Below are 13546 nucleotides of genomic sequence, written 5' to 3'. Positions count from 1 at the left end.
TTTTAATAATTTTTTCATTTCAAAAAGATATATTTTACCTTAAGAGAATATCAGCACAAAAAGAATTAGTTCCAACAATTTGTTATTACCTACAAAGATATAAGTATGCTATACAATGGGCAAACAAACAACTCAAGATTAAACATATCAGCCAAATCAACCAACAAATAGGCCAAGCAAAGCTTAAAGATATTCAGCAATGTCATTACTGGATAGGATATTGCAAACTCATTGTTGGTCAATACAAAGAAGCAATATCTAATTTTCAAATTTCAATTAAAGTTCTTCAACAAATTAATGACAATCCAACTAAAAGCAGGGAAGTTGCTAATTGTCAATTTTGGGTTGGAGAGTGCAAATATGAGCTAGGTCAATATAAAGAAGCATTATCTGATTATCAAACTGAACTAAGAATCTACCAACAAATTGATGACGATCCAACTAAGAGCAGGGATGTTTCTTATTGTTATCGAAGAATAGGAGAGTGCAAATATCAGCTAGGTCAATATAAAGAAGCCATATCTGATTATCAAACTTCTCTTGAAATCCACCAACAAGTTGATGACGATCCAACTAAGAGCAGGGATGTTTCTTATTGTTATCGAAGAATAGGAGAGTGCAAATATCAGCTAGGTCAATATAAAGAAACCATATCTGATTATCAAACTGCACTAAAAATCTACCAACAAATAGATGACGATCCAACTAAGAGCAGGGATGTTTCTTATTGTTATGAAAGAATAGGAGAGTGCAAATATCAGCTAGGTCAATATAAAGAAGCCATATCTGATTATCAAACTTCTCTTGAAATCCACCAACAAGTTGATGACGATCCAACTAAGAGCAGGGATGTTTCTTTTTGTTACGAAAGAATGGGATGGTGCAAAGATGAGCTAGGTCAATATAAAGAAGCCATATCTGATTATCAAACTGCACTAAAAATCTACCAACAAATAGATGACGATCCAACTAAGAGCAGGGATGTTTCTTATTGTTATGAAAAAATAGGAGAGTGCAAATATCAGCTAGGTCAATATAAAGAAGCCATATCTGATTATCAAACTTCTCTTGAAATCCACCAACAAGTTGATGACGATCCAACTAAGAGCAGGGATGTTTCTTATTGTTATAAAAGAATGGGAGATTGCAAATATCAGCTAGGTCAATATAAAGAAGCCATATCTGATTATCAAACTGCACTAAAAATTTACCAACAAATAGATGACGATCCATCTAAGAGCAGGGATGTTTCTTATTGTTATGAAAAAATGGGAGAGTGCAAATATCAGCTAGGTCAATATAAAAAAACCATATCTGATTATCAAACTGCACTAAAAATTTACCAACAAATAGATGACGATCCAACTAAGAGCAGGGATGTTTCTTATTGTTATGAAAAAATGGGAGAGTGCAAATATCAGCTAGGTCAATATAAAGAAGCCATATCTGATTATCAAACTGCACTAAAAATCTACCAACAAATTGATGACGATCCAACTAAGAGCAGGGATGTTTCTTATTGTTATAAAAGAATGGGAGAGTGCAAATATCAGCTAGGTCAATATAAAGAAGCCATATCTGATTTCAAAAATGCTCGTTGTCATGATTTGATTGGAAGGTGTGAGGCAATGCCTTTTATTTTACAGTTTTTGGTTAAAAAAAACTAAACTTTTATTTCAATACAACATTATTAAACTAGTTAATCAAAAACAGAAAAAAACTTTTTAGGTCTTTTTTTTAATTATAATTGATTGTTTAGTATGTTTAAAGTTGAAAAATTGCAAATATTGATTTCTTTTTGTATTGTAGTTTATTTTAATTCCTGTTTTTTTATCATTATTTTTTTTTATTTAAATATTGTAATTAACCCTTTTTTATATAAGCTGTTAGTCAAGTTTATTAATTAAAATTTGTTCAAGCATTAGGTGTATAAAATGATTGGCATTTTAGAAACTTTTAATTCATAATTTTAAACCATTGTGGTCACAAAATAAAAAGAATAATCTTATTTGTTAAATTTTTTGTTTTATTTATTTTGGTAATTATTTTCAGTTTATGTTTTTACAGTTTTTATGGCTTTCAGTACATATTATTGTCTGTGTTAAATTAAGTTTTATTATGTATTTTAGTAAGTTAAGGTTTAGCTTAGACTTCGTCATAACATTTTAACTGGGACAGAAATGTCAAAACAAACTAAAAAAGTAAATGGAAAAATTCATACAACAAAATAAAAAAATTACAAATTTCTAAGAAAGTACCTTTGTTACTTTTTTTTTTGTATATATCTTTATCCTCAATGTGGGAAAGTCAAATGCGCGACTTAAACAACATCAGTTACTCCACCCAGTCTCGAGGTGCATGTGGCAGTGTGGGATATTATAGATTATAATTGCCCGGTAATTATGCTGCTGATTAAGTGCTGGCTCAGCAGGAGTTCATACCGTTTATAGCTCCTTAAACAAGGGTGCTACAGCATAAGAGCAGTGGCGATTAAACCCACGACCTCATGTGTGGTGTAGAAAGTGTTCTTACCACTACACCAAGCTGCCGGGCTTCTTTTTATAATTTAAAATATGTTGTAGGTCTAACATTTGGTTAGTTAATAGTAAAATACTTATAATCAATATTAAATTGTGTTAAGTTATGTCTTGTATGTCCTTATCCTGTTTATGTTTTAGAACCTTTTGTTTAAACAGTTATTTAATATTGCAATGTTGAAGTGTTTTAGGTTGTCATTTAAAATATTACCAGATGTAAAAGTTGTTTAAATTAAATGCTGATAAAAATATCAAGTTTTAAACCAAGTTATACGGTGGCCCAGAAGGGCAAACCAAAAAAATAATAAAAAACGAAAATATATTTTAAAAACCGAAAATAACTTTTTAAAACCGAAAAAAAATAATAAAAAAACGAAAATATATTTTAAAAACCGAAAATAACTTTTTAAAACCGAAAAAAAATAATAAAAAAACGAAAATATATTTTAAAAACCGAAAATAAATTTTTAAAAACCGCAAATAAGTTTTCAAAAACCGAAAATAAGTTTTACGTAAACCGAAAATAAGTTTTCAAAAACCGAAAATAAGTTTTTAAAAACCGAAAATAAGTTTTTAAAAACCGAAAATAAGTTTTACGTAAACCGAAAATAAGTTTTCAAAAACCGAGAATAAGTTTTTAAAAACCGCAAATATATTTTCATGACCTTTCACCTTTGCAAAGGCTTAACTTTACTAGCCATGCGAAGGAACACCGGTTAGCGATTAGCCTTCCCTTTTGGGTTAAAAAGAATATTTGTTTAATAAATGTCAAACGTGTTAGGTTAAAACTAGTTTATTTAATCTGGTAGCTAGTATATTTTGCTTGCTTATGCCTAGTTTTGTAATTATTAATCCAAATCGCACTGGCAGATTTGTGTAGCTGTCAGAACACTTGGCTTGGCATGACTGCATGAGGTCCTGGGTTCGACGCTATAAACAGTATGAACTCCTGCTGAGCCAACACTAAATTAGCAGCTTAATTATCAGGCAAAAACAATCTATAATGTTCTAAACTGCCAAAGTCAACTCGAGACCAGGTCGTGTTAACTGATGGTACTCTATATTTAGGTCTAGAACCCACATCAAAAATAAATATATATTTATAAAAAATTGGTAATTACCAGGCACGCTGTGTGACAATGACAGTCTGTCACACAAAAACTTCATTTAACAGTTATATACATTGTAATTTCTTCCCTTTTAAGAGTAAGGGAAAAATCTTTTATGTTAAAATAATGGGATTTTGTAAAAACTGTGGTTATCCAATTCAAGCTCTTTATAAATATTGTCCGCAATGTAGCCTTCCTATTGAAAAAAATTACGCTACTGAAGTACCATTACATTCAAGCAATGATGTTGTTCATAATAGTTCAAGTAACAAACGCCCAATGACTTATAATGACTACTATAATCAACAGTCAACCAAGCGTCAATCTCTGTCTTTTCGAACAAAAGAAAAGTTTTTAAAGTTGGATAAAGAAGTAACTATTGGCATTGGGTTAATGAATAACAACTTTCAAATTATGCGTGGTTCTGTTTTACCCTTAAAAGTAACAAAGGGGTGTTCTTCAGGTACAATTAGACAAGAGGCAATAAAAAAGAGAATTGCATACGATCAACATTTTAACAGCCATATAGATTATAACCTACTGTACCCGGATGGAACAATAGTTAACAGTATTCCAGGCAGCGATACAAAATTTTCTTTGATAAGGTATAAAGAGGAACTGGGAAGGCCCTTTGGAAAAATAGTCTTTTACTTGTGTCCCGATAAAAACAATGACACTTGTTTAAAAAAAAACAGCATAGATGACTGGTGCCTACCTGCTTTATTTAAAGGTAATGAAGATGAAGCTTTTAATTCGACTAGTACAGACAACTCTGAAATAGCAAGCACAAGCAAAACAGAAAAAGCAGCTGATTTAGCTAAGTAATGAATTTATAGTATAAATGTAAACTTTATTAAAACAATTAATTGGGTAGACAGGCCTACTTTTAAAGTTAAATTAGAAATCACAAGTTTTGTGGTAAGATTATGCTTAACTTAGTTTTATTCAAACAGAGAGCCTACAACATTGTGCCCAATATGCAACCAAAGGTTTTTGCGGAGCATTATTGAGGTTCATGCCAGTGAGTGTGGCCAAAGGCGAGACCCAGTTTATTATTGTGGAAATAGTAGCCCCACAATTGACTTATGTGAAGATGTTGAAACTGAAGGCAGTATTGATCATGGTATCAGTACAACATCAGTATTACCAAAAAATGGTGATGATATCTTAAAATCTATTGTAGAAGAAATTCAAAAAGTAAATGTGTCTCAAAATGATGATTTTCTTAACATCAATGTTAGAAGAGGATGGACTTTTAAAGATTTTAAAGTATTTTTTGACAAGACCTGGAATAAAAAGAAACAGAATATGGCGTATAGATTTACCTTTATTGGAGAAAGTGGAGTTGACACTGGTGGCGTTTCTCGTGACTTCTATGCAGGTTTAAATTTAACTTAATTTATGTTTAATCAATGCAGATATTTTAGAGTAACATTAGATTTTGTTATATTTATTTATTAAAAGAATAATGTTGGGTTCTCATGATAAATTATATATAATGGTTATGTACAGAAGCCATTAATGACATTAAGTCGCAGTATTTTAGTGGAGATGAAAAAAAGGGTTTAGAACCGTGTTGTGGAATTGTAAGTGTTGTTGATGGCACTGCACAGGCAATTGATCATTTATTTGTTGCAAGCTTATGCAATGGAGGGTGTGGACCTGGCTTTCTATCCCCATGGGTTTACAAATACTTACTAAATGGAATTGATGGTGCTACTGAAACTGTTCCGGATGAACTTAAAAGTGATTCATTGTTTTCCAATTTATATATTCAGGTAAATTGTTGTTTTAATAAATGTTTTTTAAAGTACTTTTAATTATTAATTTATAGCCTATATATGTACATTTTTTATCACCAGCAATATAATTAAATTAACAATGCTATTTTTATTTGTAGGTAGTAAAAGCTAAAACAGACAATGAGTTCTCAGATACACTGTGTTCTGATGTTGCATCACCAGCATTAGAAGCCATTGGGTACAGGGGAGACCCTTCAAAAGCTAAATTAACAAATAAATGGTCCCTGTTAAAGTAAGTTATTTTTTTTCTTCGTTTATGAGTACCAACCAATTTGTAGATAATGGATTAGATATGCATGTTTGTTATATATTACTCAATGTTTGTAAAAGGTCATTAAGCATATTCAACGATTTATTCAATAGAAGTTTATTCATCAAAGAAAGGGTTGAACCGTCCCTAAATGCACTGAATGAGATTTCAAAGGGAATGGAATATTACAATATGAGGTCTGCACTATGTGCTAATGTGGCATTGTTTGAATCAGTGTTTTGTCCTTCTGAATTGTTTCATTGGGATTTTGATACGATTAGCAACCTTCTCAAACCTCAATTTTCAGAAGAAGGAAGCAATTACAAAACCCGAGAAATTCAGACATACAAAAGTTTCCTAGATTTTCTTGAAGCTTCCTATTATGACGGTAAATTTTAAAATATTATGACAGTAAATTTTAAAATTTATGGGTAGATGATGAAAATATGTTTTTTTCGTGTAACCATTAACATTTATGAAATATTTCGATGTACAACTTAATTACAGAAAAGGCTGGAATAAAACTGTCTACTATCATGAAATTTATATGTGGATCGCCTACTAAGCCTGCGCTTGGTTTGCCTTATAATTTAACGGTTGAATTTGTGAATGATTGCAAAAAAACTGCAAATGGCACGAGTTGCCAGTGTTTACCAACAGTTAGCACATGTTCACTAACACTAAGATTGCCCACACATATAAGCTCTGCTAGAGATATGGAAAGTTCTTTTGAAAAAGCTGTTCAATGGGAAATTGGGTTTGGATTGATTTAAATACTGCAAATAAAATTTTTAATTTGATAACAATCAATTTCGTTTTATTGATTTTCATATTTAAAAAAAAATGAATGTAATACAATAGAAACTTAAGTAGTACTACAAACACTAAAATAATTTTAAAAAAATGCCAAATGATTACAAATTAAAATAGCGAATGATTACAAAAAATATTTATATATATAAGGGCACTGCTAAATAATACAAACTTACTACACATGCAACAAGAGGTAAATTTAATTCAAATCCCTTTCCTTACCTTCTAAATACCCAAAATATATTTTCATAATTTAATAGGCTACTAACTACTTATTACACAGAGCTTGAAATAGCAAATTTGCTTGTGTTTGGCATGTTTGAACCTTATAAAATAACACTTATTTTAGTCAGTAGCATATCCACACAGTTTAAAGTACAGCAATAACGACTCATGCCAGTTTTGCGGACATGCTAAGCCGGTTTCTTCCATAACATACGTAAAGTAATCCTGAAAAGCACTTTCTTGATTAGAATTTTGTAAGAAATTTTGTCTAACATATTCGCATTGTTGTAAATCAATGGGTATTAAAAAATCGTAGGTGTTTCTACATTCAGGAAAGTTGTATATTTCATTAGGACGGCCGCAAACTGTATCAAATCTTGATTTTCTAATATAGTGTGTGTTCCAATTTTCTTTAAAATTGATTAAATCCTTTTGTAAAATATTTGAAAAACTGAACCATAAACATTCACTCTGCATGTTACTTCCTGGAGTGTAATGATTTTGATCAATCAAATCTTTAAAGAAATTCATCCACCATGTTGTTACAGATTTTCGCAATGTGGACCACCAAGATTCAATACGTTGATTATGAGGAGATGTCCCATAAATATGTCCTTCAGTAGAATCAATAAAAAAGCATTGTGCAGATGCTAATATTCCATTTTCGGTCCCGCAATCGCTTCTTACTCTTTTGGGGCAGCCACCTTCATTTTCCACGTGTGTTAAGAACAGTTTTGCAATTGTTGAAGGATTATTATTTGATCTTAAAACTTCAAGCCAAAGAATTTTGCGACTATACCCGTCAATACATCCATGAATACAAAATCCATATGGCTTCAGCTTATCATACCCATCTACATGCCAGCAGTAATTGGGTCCTGGAACACAGTATGATCTTCTTTTTAATTTTTTGCCCGTCTTAATGAAGATCCCTCAGGATCAAGTTCTCGAAGAGCAATTTCTACACTCTTTCTGGTGGTTACGACACCATCCAATTTTAAAGAATTCCACATCATTCTGTAACCCATTAGGCAGCCAGATCCATTAATTTTTTCTTTGATTAAATTTTTTAATTCATTTTCATTTAACAAAGAGCGACGTGACAAATTATAAACTGATAGTCTTGACTTTAAAGTTCTTGTGCCTAATTTTATGCCATGATGCTTGTACAGAAAGTTGGTTATAACATCATATGTATATCCTTTAAAAAAATAATATCTTATAGCCATCTCTTCTTTATTCAACAGCAAACCACATTGTGTACAAAATTTATGGTTTAATTTAACTTGTTCATTGCTATTACAATACTTACAAACAATAAACACCATTTTTCTCTTTAAAACATAAAAACAAATTTAACAATGTGCAAACTAGGTAAATATTGGGACTTACACCCTTAAGGCTGATTTTTTTTAATTAGCTTCCCAGCCCTATTAAAGGGTAACGTTCTTTTAACAAACTTAGTTTTAAGTTGCCTTTATAAGTTTTGAATGTTGTTAATCATATTGACCAATAAATAACTTAGAAGAAAAACTGCCGCAACTTACTGCTTATAGAAGAGCAAAGGCCAACTAAAACTTAAACAATTTGGATAAGATTTATAAATTGGAAGATAACTACAGTCAGACACAGTTTTACCTCATTTTTGTTATCTTATATTAACAGATTAAGATTAATAACATAGTGCCCAGCTTAAATAAACAAGTTATATCTTTACAAGTTTGACATTTATTAAACAAATATTCTTTTTAACCCAAAAGGGAAGGCTAATCGCTAACCGGAGTTCCTTCGCATAAGGCTAGTAAAGTTAAGCCTTTTCAAAGGTGAAAGGTCATGAAAATATATTTACGGTTTTTGAAAACTTATTTTCAGTTTTTGAAAACTTATTTTCGGTTTACGTAAAACTTATTTTCGGTTTATGAAAACTTATTTTCGGTTTACGTAAAACTTTTTTTCGGTTTTTGAAAACTTATTTTCGGTTTACGTAAAACTTATTTTCGGTTTACGTAAAACTTATTTTCGGTTTTTGAAAACTTATTTTCGGTTTACGTAAAACTTATTTTCGGTTTATGAAAACTTATTTTCGGTTTACGTAAAACTTTTTTTCGGTTTTTGAAAACTTATTTTCGGTTTTTAAAAACTTATTTTCGGTTTTTGAAAACTTATTTTCGGTTTACGTAAAACTTATTTTCGGTTTTTGAAAACTTATTTGCGGTTTTTAAAAATTTATTTTCGGTTTTTAAAATATATTTTTGTTTTTTTATTATTTTTTTTCGGTTTTAAAAAGTTATTTTCGGTTTTTAAAATATATTTTCGTTTTTTTATTATTTATTTTCGGTTTTTAAAATATATTTTCGTTTTTTATTATTTTTTTGGTTTGCCCTTCTGGGCCACCGTAAAGTTACACCAATTGTTTTGTAGTTGAAGTCTTAAGTTAAAAAAAAGTATATATAACATTGAGGATAATCTTATTTTATTGTCTAATTGTGCCAGGTTACCACAAAATAAAAGCAAAATGTAACAATCCTTTCAATGCGAATCAACTTTAAAATTAAATGTTGATCGCTGGCAATGGGTTAAAAAATTGACCTAAATTGTTCATTGCATTAAATAATCTAAAACTTGTCCGTGTTGTTGTTTATTGTATTCAAGAAAATGGATGCCATTATTGGAAATATTTGTATACCAGGTAAGTGTTAACGTTTTTTTGTAAACTTTCCACTGATAGTGTCCGTATGTTGCAAAATAAAACTTTTATCGTTGTTTTTTTGGTACAGTCGGTTTAAAAGTTGGTGCAGACGTGGGCAGCGTATGTTTGTTCGTATATGTTGTATATTACTAAGGTAGTTAGGTCAGTAGGTGGTGTTGTCTGTTAGTCTGCAAAAACTTATTTAAGGTCGTGTTTAAACTCGTAGGTGGGCACAGTTAACCGAAATAAAACTTCAATAAATGGTAATTTGTTACACAATACATTAGGTTAACTTTATTTAGTGAAATTAAATGCAATGTAACTTAAGTTATCAATAACCGTTAACCTAAAAATATAATTAAAAGAATCTTTTTCATCAAATCACAGTTTAGTTAAACTTTTGAAATAAGAAATATTTTTACAAAGTAGTTTTCTAGTGCGTATGTCTTATGACTTTAGTTTAAAGGGGACAACTTATATTACATTTGGTAATATGATACGATAAAAAAGGCGGTAATGCTTTCAAAATAAACAATCTATTATATGTTATGAAATAGCACTGATATATTGTTTATTAACTTTGATTCAAAAATTGAGATAACGTACCTATATTAACGGTAGCACAAGTTAACTTCGTTAACTAGCGATAAGTGGTTAACGGTTTGGTGCCCACCTTTGGTTAAAGCAATACTTTTGCATCAATGTGTAAAAATGAATAACATGTCAAGATTTTCACACACATTTTTGCATAATAAAACATAAATATAAATTGGGAATATAACGGTAAGACTACTTTGGTCTATTTTTTTAAAATGAAAGCATTATTAAAATTGTTTTTTCTTAAACAGGAGAGCGACTTTCCAGCACGGAAAAGCACCAAGGAGGACCTGGGACTTACACTCGACAGGGTTACATTTTCTCGTCACTAACTGGCACTGTTGAGCTGCAAACAAACAAACAAGTGAAACTGATTGCTGTGAAATCAAAAAACGAAGTTCAAAGTATCCCCGAGATTTCAAGTATAGCAACTTGCAAGGTAAATTATATTTTGTTTATTTTTGATTAAATAAATATAAGTGGATTAAATAAGTTGCATATTTTTAGTGTATTCTTAATTGTAATGGAAATGGGTTGAAATATTAGTCTAATTTTATCCAAGTAAATGTTCAAAATCAGGTACCTATAAAATATTAAGAATTAAATGGGTTGAAAGTATAACGAATGGTTATTATTTGGATGAAATTGATTGGATGTATTAAGTGTTTTCTAAATGAGTAACGATTAAAATTGTGGTTTCATTCTAACGACCCTTTCTTTTATTCAAAATCTATTTGTTTCTTTAGATATCATTGGATTTATGCGATCCATTTAATCCAGTATAAAACTTCTTAAAATCTTAACACTAGTGCCTTTATAACAAAATTAATTTTATTTTTAGACTGTTATGTTAGCATAGTTGAACTAGTAATGTTGGAAATTATACAAATTTGATGTATTTGTATATTGGTTGATTATTGTAATTTCAAATTGGTATTTTACATGTATTTAAGAAAAATCTTTTAAATTATGAAATCTTTTTCAAATGTTAAATATACTTTATTCATTATGTTTAAATATTGCAGATCACCCAAATAACAACAAGATTTGCAAAATGTAAAATAGTTGCGATCAACAACATTAAATTATCCTCACCGTTCCGCGGAATGATAAGAAGAGAAGATGTGAGAACTTATGACAGGGACAGAGTGGAAATATTTAAATCATTCAGACCTGGAGATATTGTTCTAGCTAAAGTGGTGAGTTGGTGTAGTTGGAAAACAAAGTTTATGTATTGTGTAACGAATTACCATTTAACGAAGCTACTTTTTTAGTTAACTATGACTATACCTAATCTAAAGTTGTATCAGTTTAAAATTTATAATTACCAAGTAACTTTGTTTTATTACCCTTTTTATCTAGTTAAGTATGTTTATAATCTTGTAGGTTAGGTTGCAAAGTTGTTTTATATTTTACATTTATGAATCACAAAGTATTTGTTGTAGATATCATTGGGAGATGCTTCATGCTACCTTCTCACCACAGCAGAGGTGGAATTGGGGGTAGTTGTGGCCCAAAGTGAGCATGGTTCAACTATGATCCCCCTTTCACATAACCTCATGCAGTGTCCCAGTACATTTGAGAAGGAAAGTAGGAAGGTAGCTCGACCACAGAAGGAATTTATTGAACAACTAACTTGAAAATGGTAAATATTTGAATAGTTTTATTTTGTCTCTAATATTTTTATTTTTTTTATTTTTTATTCTTGATGTGGGAAGGTCGAATGCGCGACCTTAACATAAAGTAACATCAGTTACTCCAACCCAGTCTTAAGTTGACTTTGCTAGTTTGAGATATTATTAATTATAATTGCCTAATAATTAAGCTGCTTATAAAATGTCAGCAGGAGTCATACCGTTTATAGCATCATACTCAAGAGTGCTACAGAATGAGGGTAATGCGGAGTGAACCACGGATCTAATAGAGTTAAAACAAGTGTTTCGACCACCTCACTTTGTATTTATAAATCAATTTCTTTAAGTTTTAAAAAAAAATTAAATTTTAATCCCCAGACTAAAAATGGTGAACCCTCGATTTTCCAATCCCTCCAACAAGTTGAATTAGAGGACAACCCGACCTTGAGTTGTGATGTTAAAGCTTGGTGGTTGGTGTTACATCATGGGAGTTCTAGGTTGGGGGATTCCCACAGGTTCTCAGTGTCTGAAGATCCTGAAGAGAAATATTCGATTGTAAGTTTTTTTTTTTGTATTTTACTTTGATTTTTGCCATGCTCAGTTTTTTAGGCTAAACAGTTGGTATAAAAAGTCAGTTTTGATCTATATCTATCTATAATGAAGTGTAGTTGACGATTTATAATTTATGGGCCTACAAAATAAATAAAACTGTTGTTTGTAGTGCAAGGCTAAATTGTTTTAAGCAAATATTAGTAAAGAGTAGCGACCATATTACAACAACTAAAATGCTGACTGTAGGTTGTGTTATTGACAAGTTATTATAATGTTTTAGGTATTTCTTTAAATGGTGTTTAAAATTATCAATATTATAAAAAAGAAAAAATTTATTTGGTGTTTTTACTACTTCCTTAATTTTAAATCATTACTATACTTCATTTACCAAAATACTATTGGTTGTTTAGGACCAGTTGAGGGCAGTATACAATGATTTGGAGGCTGATAACGAGGCAAGTTTATCGGTTCAAGTTTTGATTAAACATGTTATGTTACAAGATGCCGTTCAAAACACCAAACGACATCAATTTCCGGTAAATGATTGAATAATTTAAAAGTATAAACTATATCTATAACTGATTGGGTGGTTGTTTTAAGTCTTAGTGGTTACTGCTAGTGGCAGATGAGTTTATTATAATTGCGTTTACGTAATTAATTATAGGGTCAATGATAGCTTACATTCAGTAATCTAGTTAAGAATAGGTTGATTTGCTTTTAATATACTCATGTGTATATAAATACCTTTAGTTCAACACTTAACCTAATTTTATAATGTTAAACTTACCACTTAAACACAATTGTTCAAAAATGTAATTTTTTTTTAGGATATTCGTTCAATTTTCACTCACCAAGTTTTACAATCTTTAGAAAACGATGAAATTAACTCAGAAAATTTTGCTTAAATTTCGAAATTTTAAATTAACAGTTTGTTTCATGTGTTCAAGTTTTTATTTTTTTTTAATTTTATTTTTTTATTGTTTTTTTGGTAATATATATTTGTTTTAGTTATTATAATTTAAAATTTTTAGTTTTTAAATCAATTTGTTTTTGTTGGAAGGCCTGATACAATTAAAGTTTGTTTTCCACTTACTGACTTAGTGGTGATGACTTGGGCAGTAAAGTTTGTTTGTTATTAAATATTAAATCTGTTGCAATGTTTGGACTTTGTTGGTAAATTTGTTTAATGATAACGCCATATAACCTTTGAGTAAAAAAATATTTTTAGAAGTTTTGGAGTAGTTTGCAAACATTTAATATATGGTGACTCATATAAGCTGTCAATCAAATCAACTTTCTCTTTACAGTTTAAATATGTAATTATAGGAAGACAAATGT

General features: G+C 30.1%; 2 protein-coding genes and 1 pseudogene across 2 annotated transcripts; 2 read left to right on the top strand and 1 right to left on the bottom strand.

Annotated features, from left to right (window-relative positions):
- Positions 1-3772: 3772 nt before the first annotated feature.
- On the top strand, positions 3773-6471 carry LOC145744954 (uncharacterized). The gene is made up of 6 exons (XM_082562930.1): positions 3773-4467; positions 4600-5027; positions 5159-5424; positions 5547-5680; positions 5812-6086; positions 6206-6471. Exons 1-6 carry the CDS (start codon positions 3773-3775, stop codon positions 6469-6471), a joined length of 2064 nt encoding a protein of 687 aa, XP_082419056.1.
- A 196-nt stretch (positions 6472-6667) lies between these two features.
- LOC145745659 (uncharacterized) lies at positions 6668-8049 on the bottom strand (annotated as a pseudogene).
- Positions 8050-9318: 1269 nt separating this feature from the next.
- Positions 9319-12171, top strand: LOC145745083 (exosome complex component CSL4-like). Its single transcript, XM_082563072.1, has 5 exons — positions 9319-9425; positions 10274-10461; positions 11048-11221; positions 11468-11667; positions 12035-12171. The coding sequence occupies exons 1-4, from the start codon at positions 9392-9394 to the stop codon at positions 11660-11662; spliced, it is 591 nt and encodes a 196-aa protein (XP_082419198.1). The 5' UTR covers positions 9319-9391; the 3' UTR covers positions 11663-11667; positions 12035-12171.
- Positions 12172-13546: the final 1375 nt, after the last annotated feature.

This window comes from Corella eumyota, chromosome 3 (genome assembly GCF_963082875.1).
Source record: "Corella eumyota chromosome 3, kaCorEumy4.1, whole genome shotgun sequence".
In the NCBI taxonomy this organism is placed as follows: domain Eukaryota; kingdom Metazoa; phylum Chordata; class Ascidiacea; order Phlebobranchia; family Corellidae; genus Corella; species Corella eumyota.
Note: the sequence above shows the minus strand (reverse complement) of the source record. Positions and strands in the feature narration are given on the sequence as shown.

Excerpts from the sequence above, each read along its gene's own strand:
- LOC145744954 (XM_082562930.1), top strand. The coding sequence starts at position 3,773 with ATGGGATTTTGTAAAAACTGTGGTTATCCAATTCAAGCTCTTTATAAA. Across the intron at positions 5,028-5,158 it reads TTCTCGTGACTTCTATGCAG|AAGCCATTAATGACATTAAG; the intron begins GTTTAAATTTAA and ends GGTTATGTACAG. Across the intron at positions 5,681-5,811 it reads AATAAATGGTCCCTGTTAAA|AAGTTTATTCATCAAAGAAA; the intron begins GTAAGTTATTTT and ends TTTATTCAATAG.
- LOC145745083 (XM_082563072.1), top strand. The coding sequence starts at position 9,392 with ATGGATGCCATTATTGGAAATATTTGTATACCAG. Across the intron at positions 9,426-10,273 it reads TGGAAATATTTGTATACCAG|GAGAGCGACTTTCCAGCACG; the intron begins GTAAGTGTTAAC and ends TTTCTTAAACAG. Across the intron at positions 10,462-11,047 it reads CAAGTATAGCAACTTGCAAG|ATCACCCAAATAACAACAAG; the intron begins GTAAATTATATT and ends TAAATATTGCAG.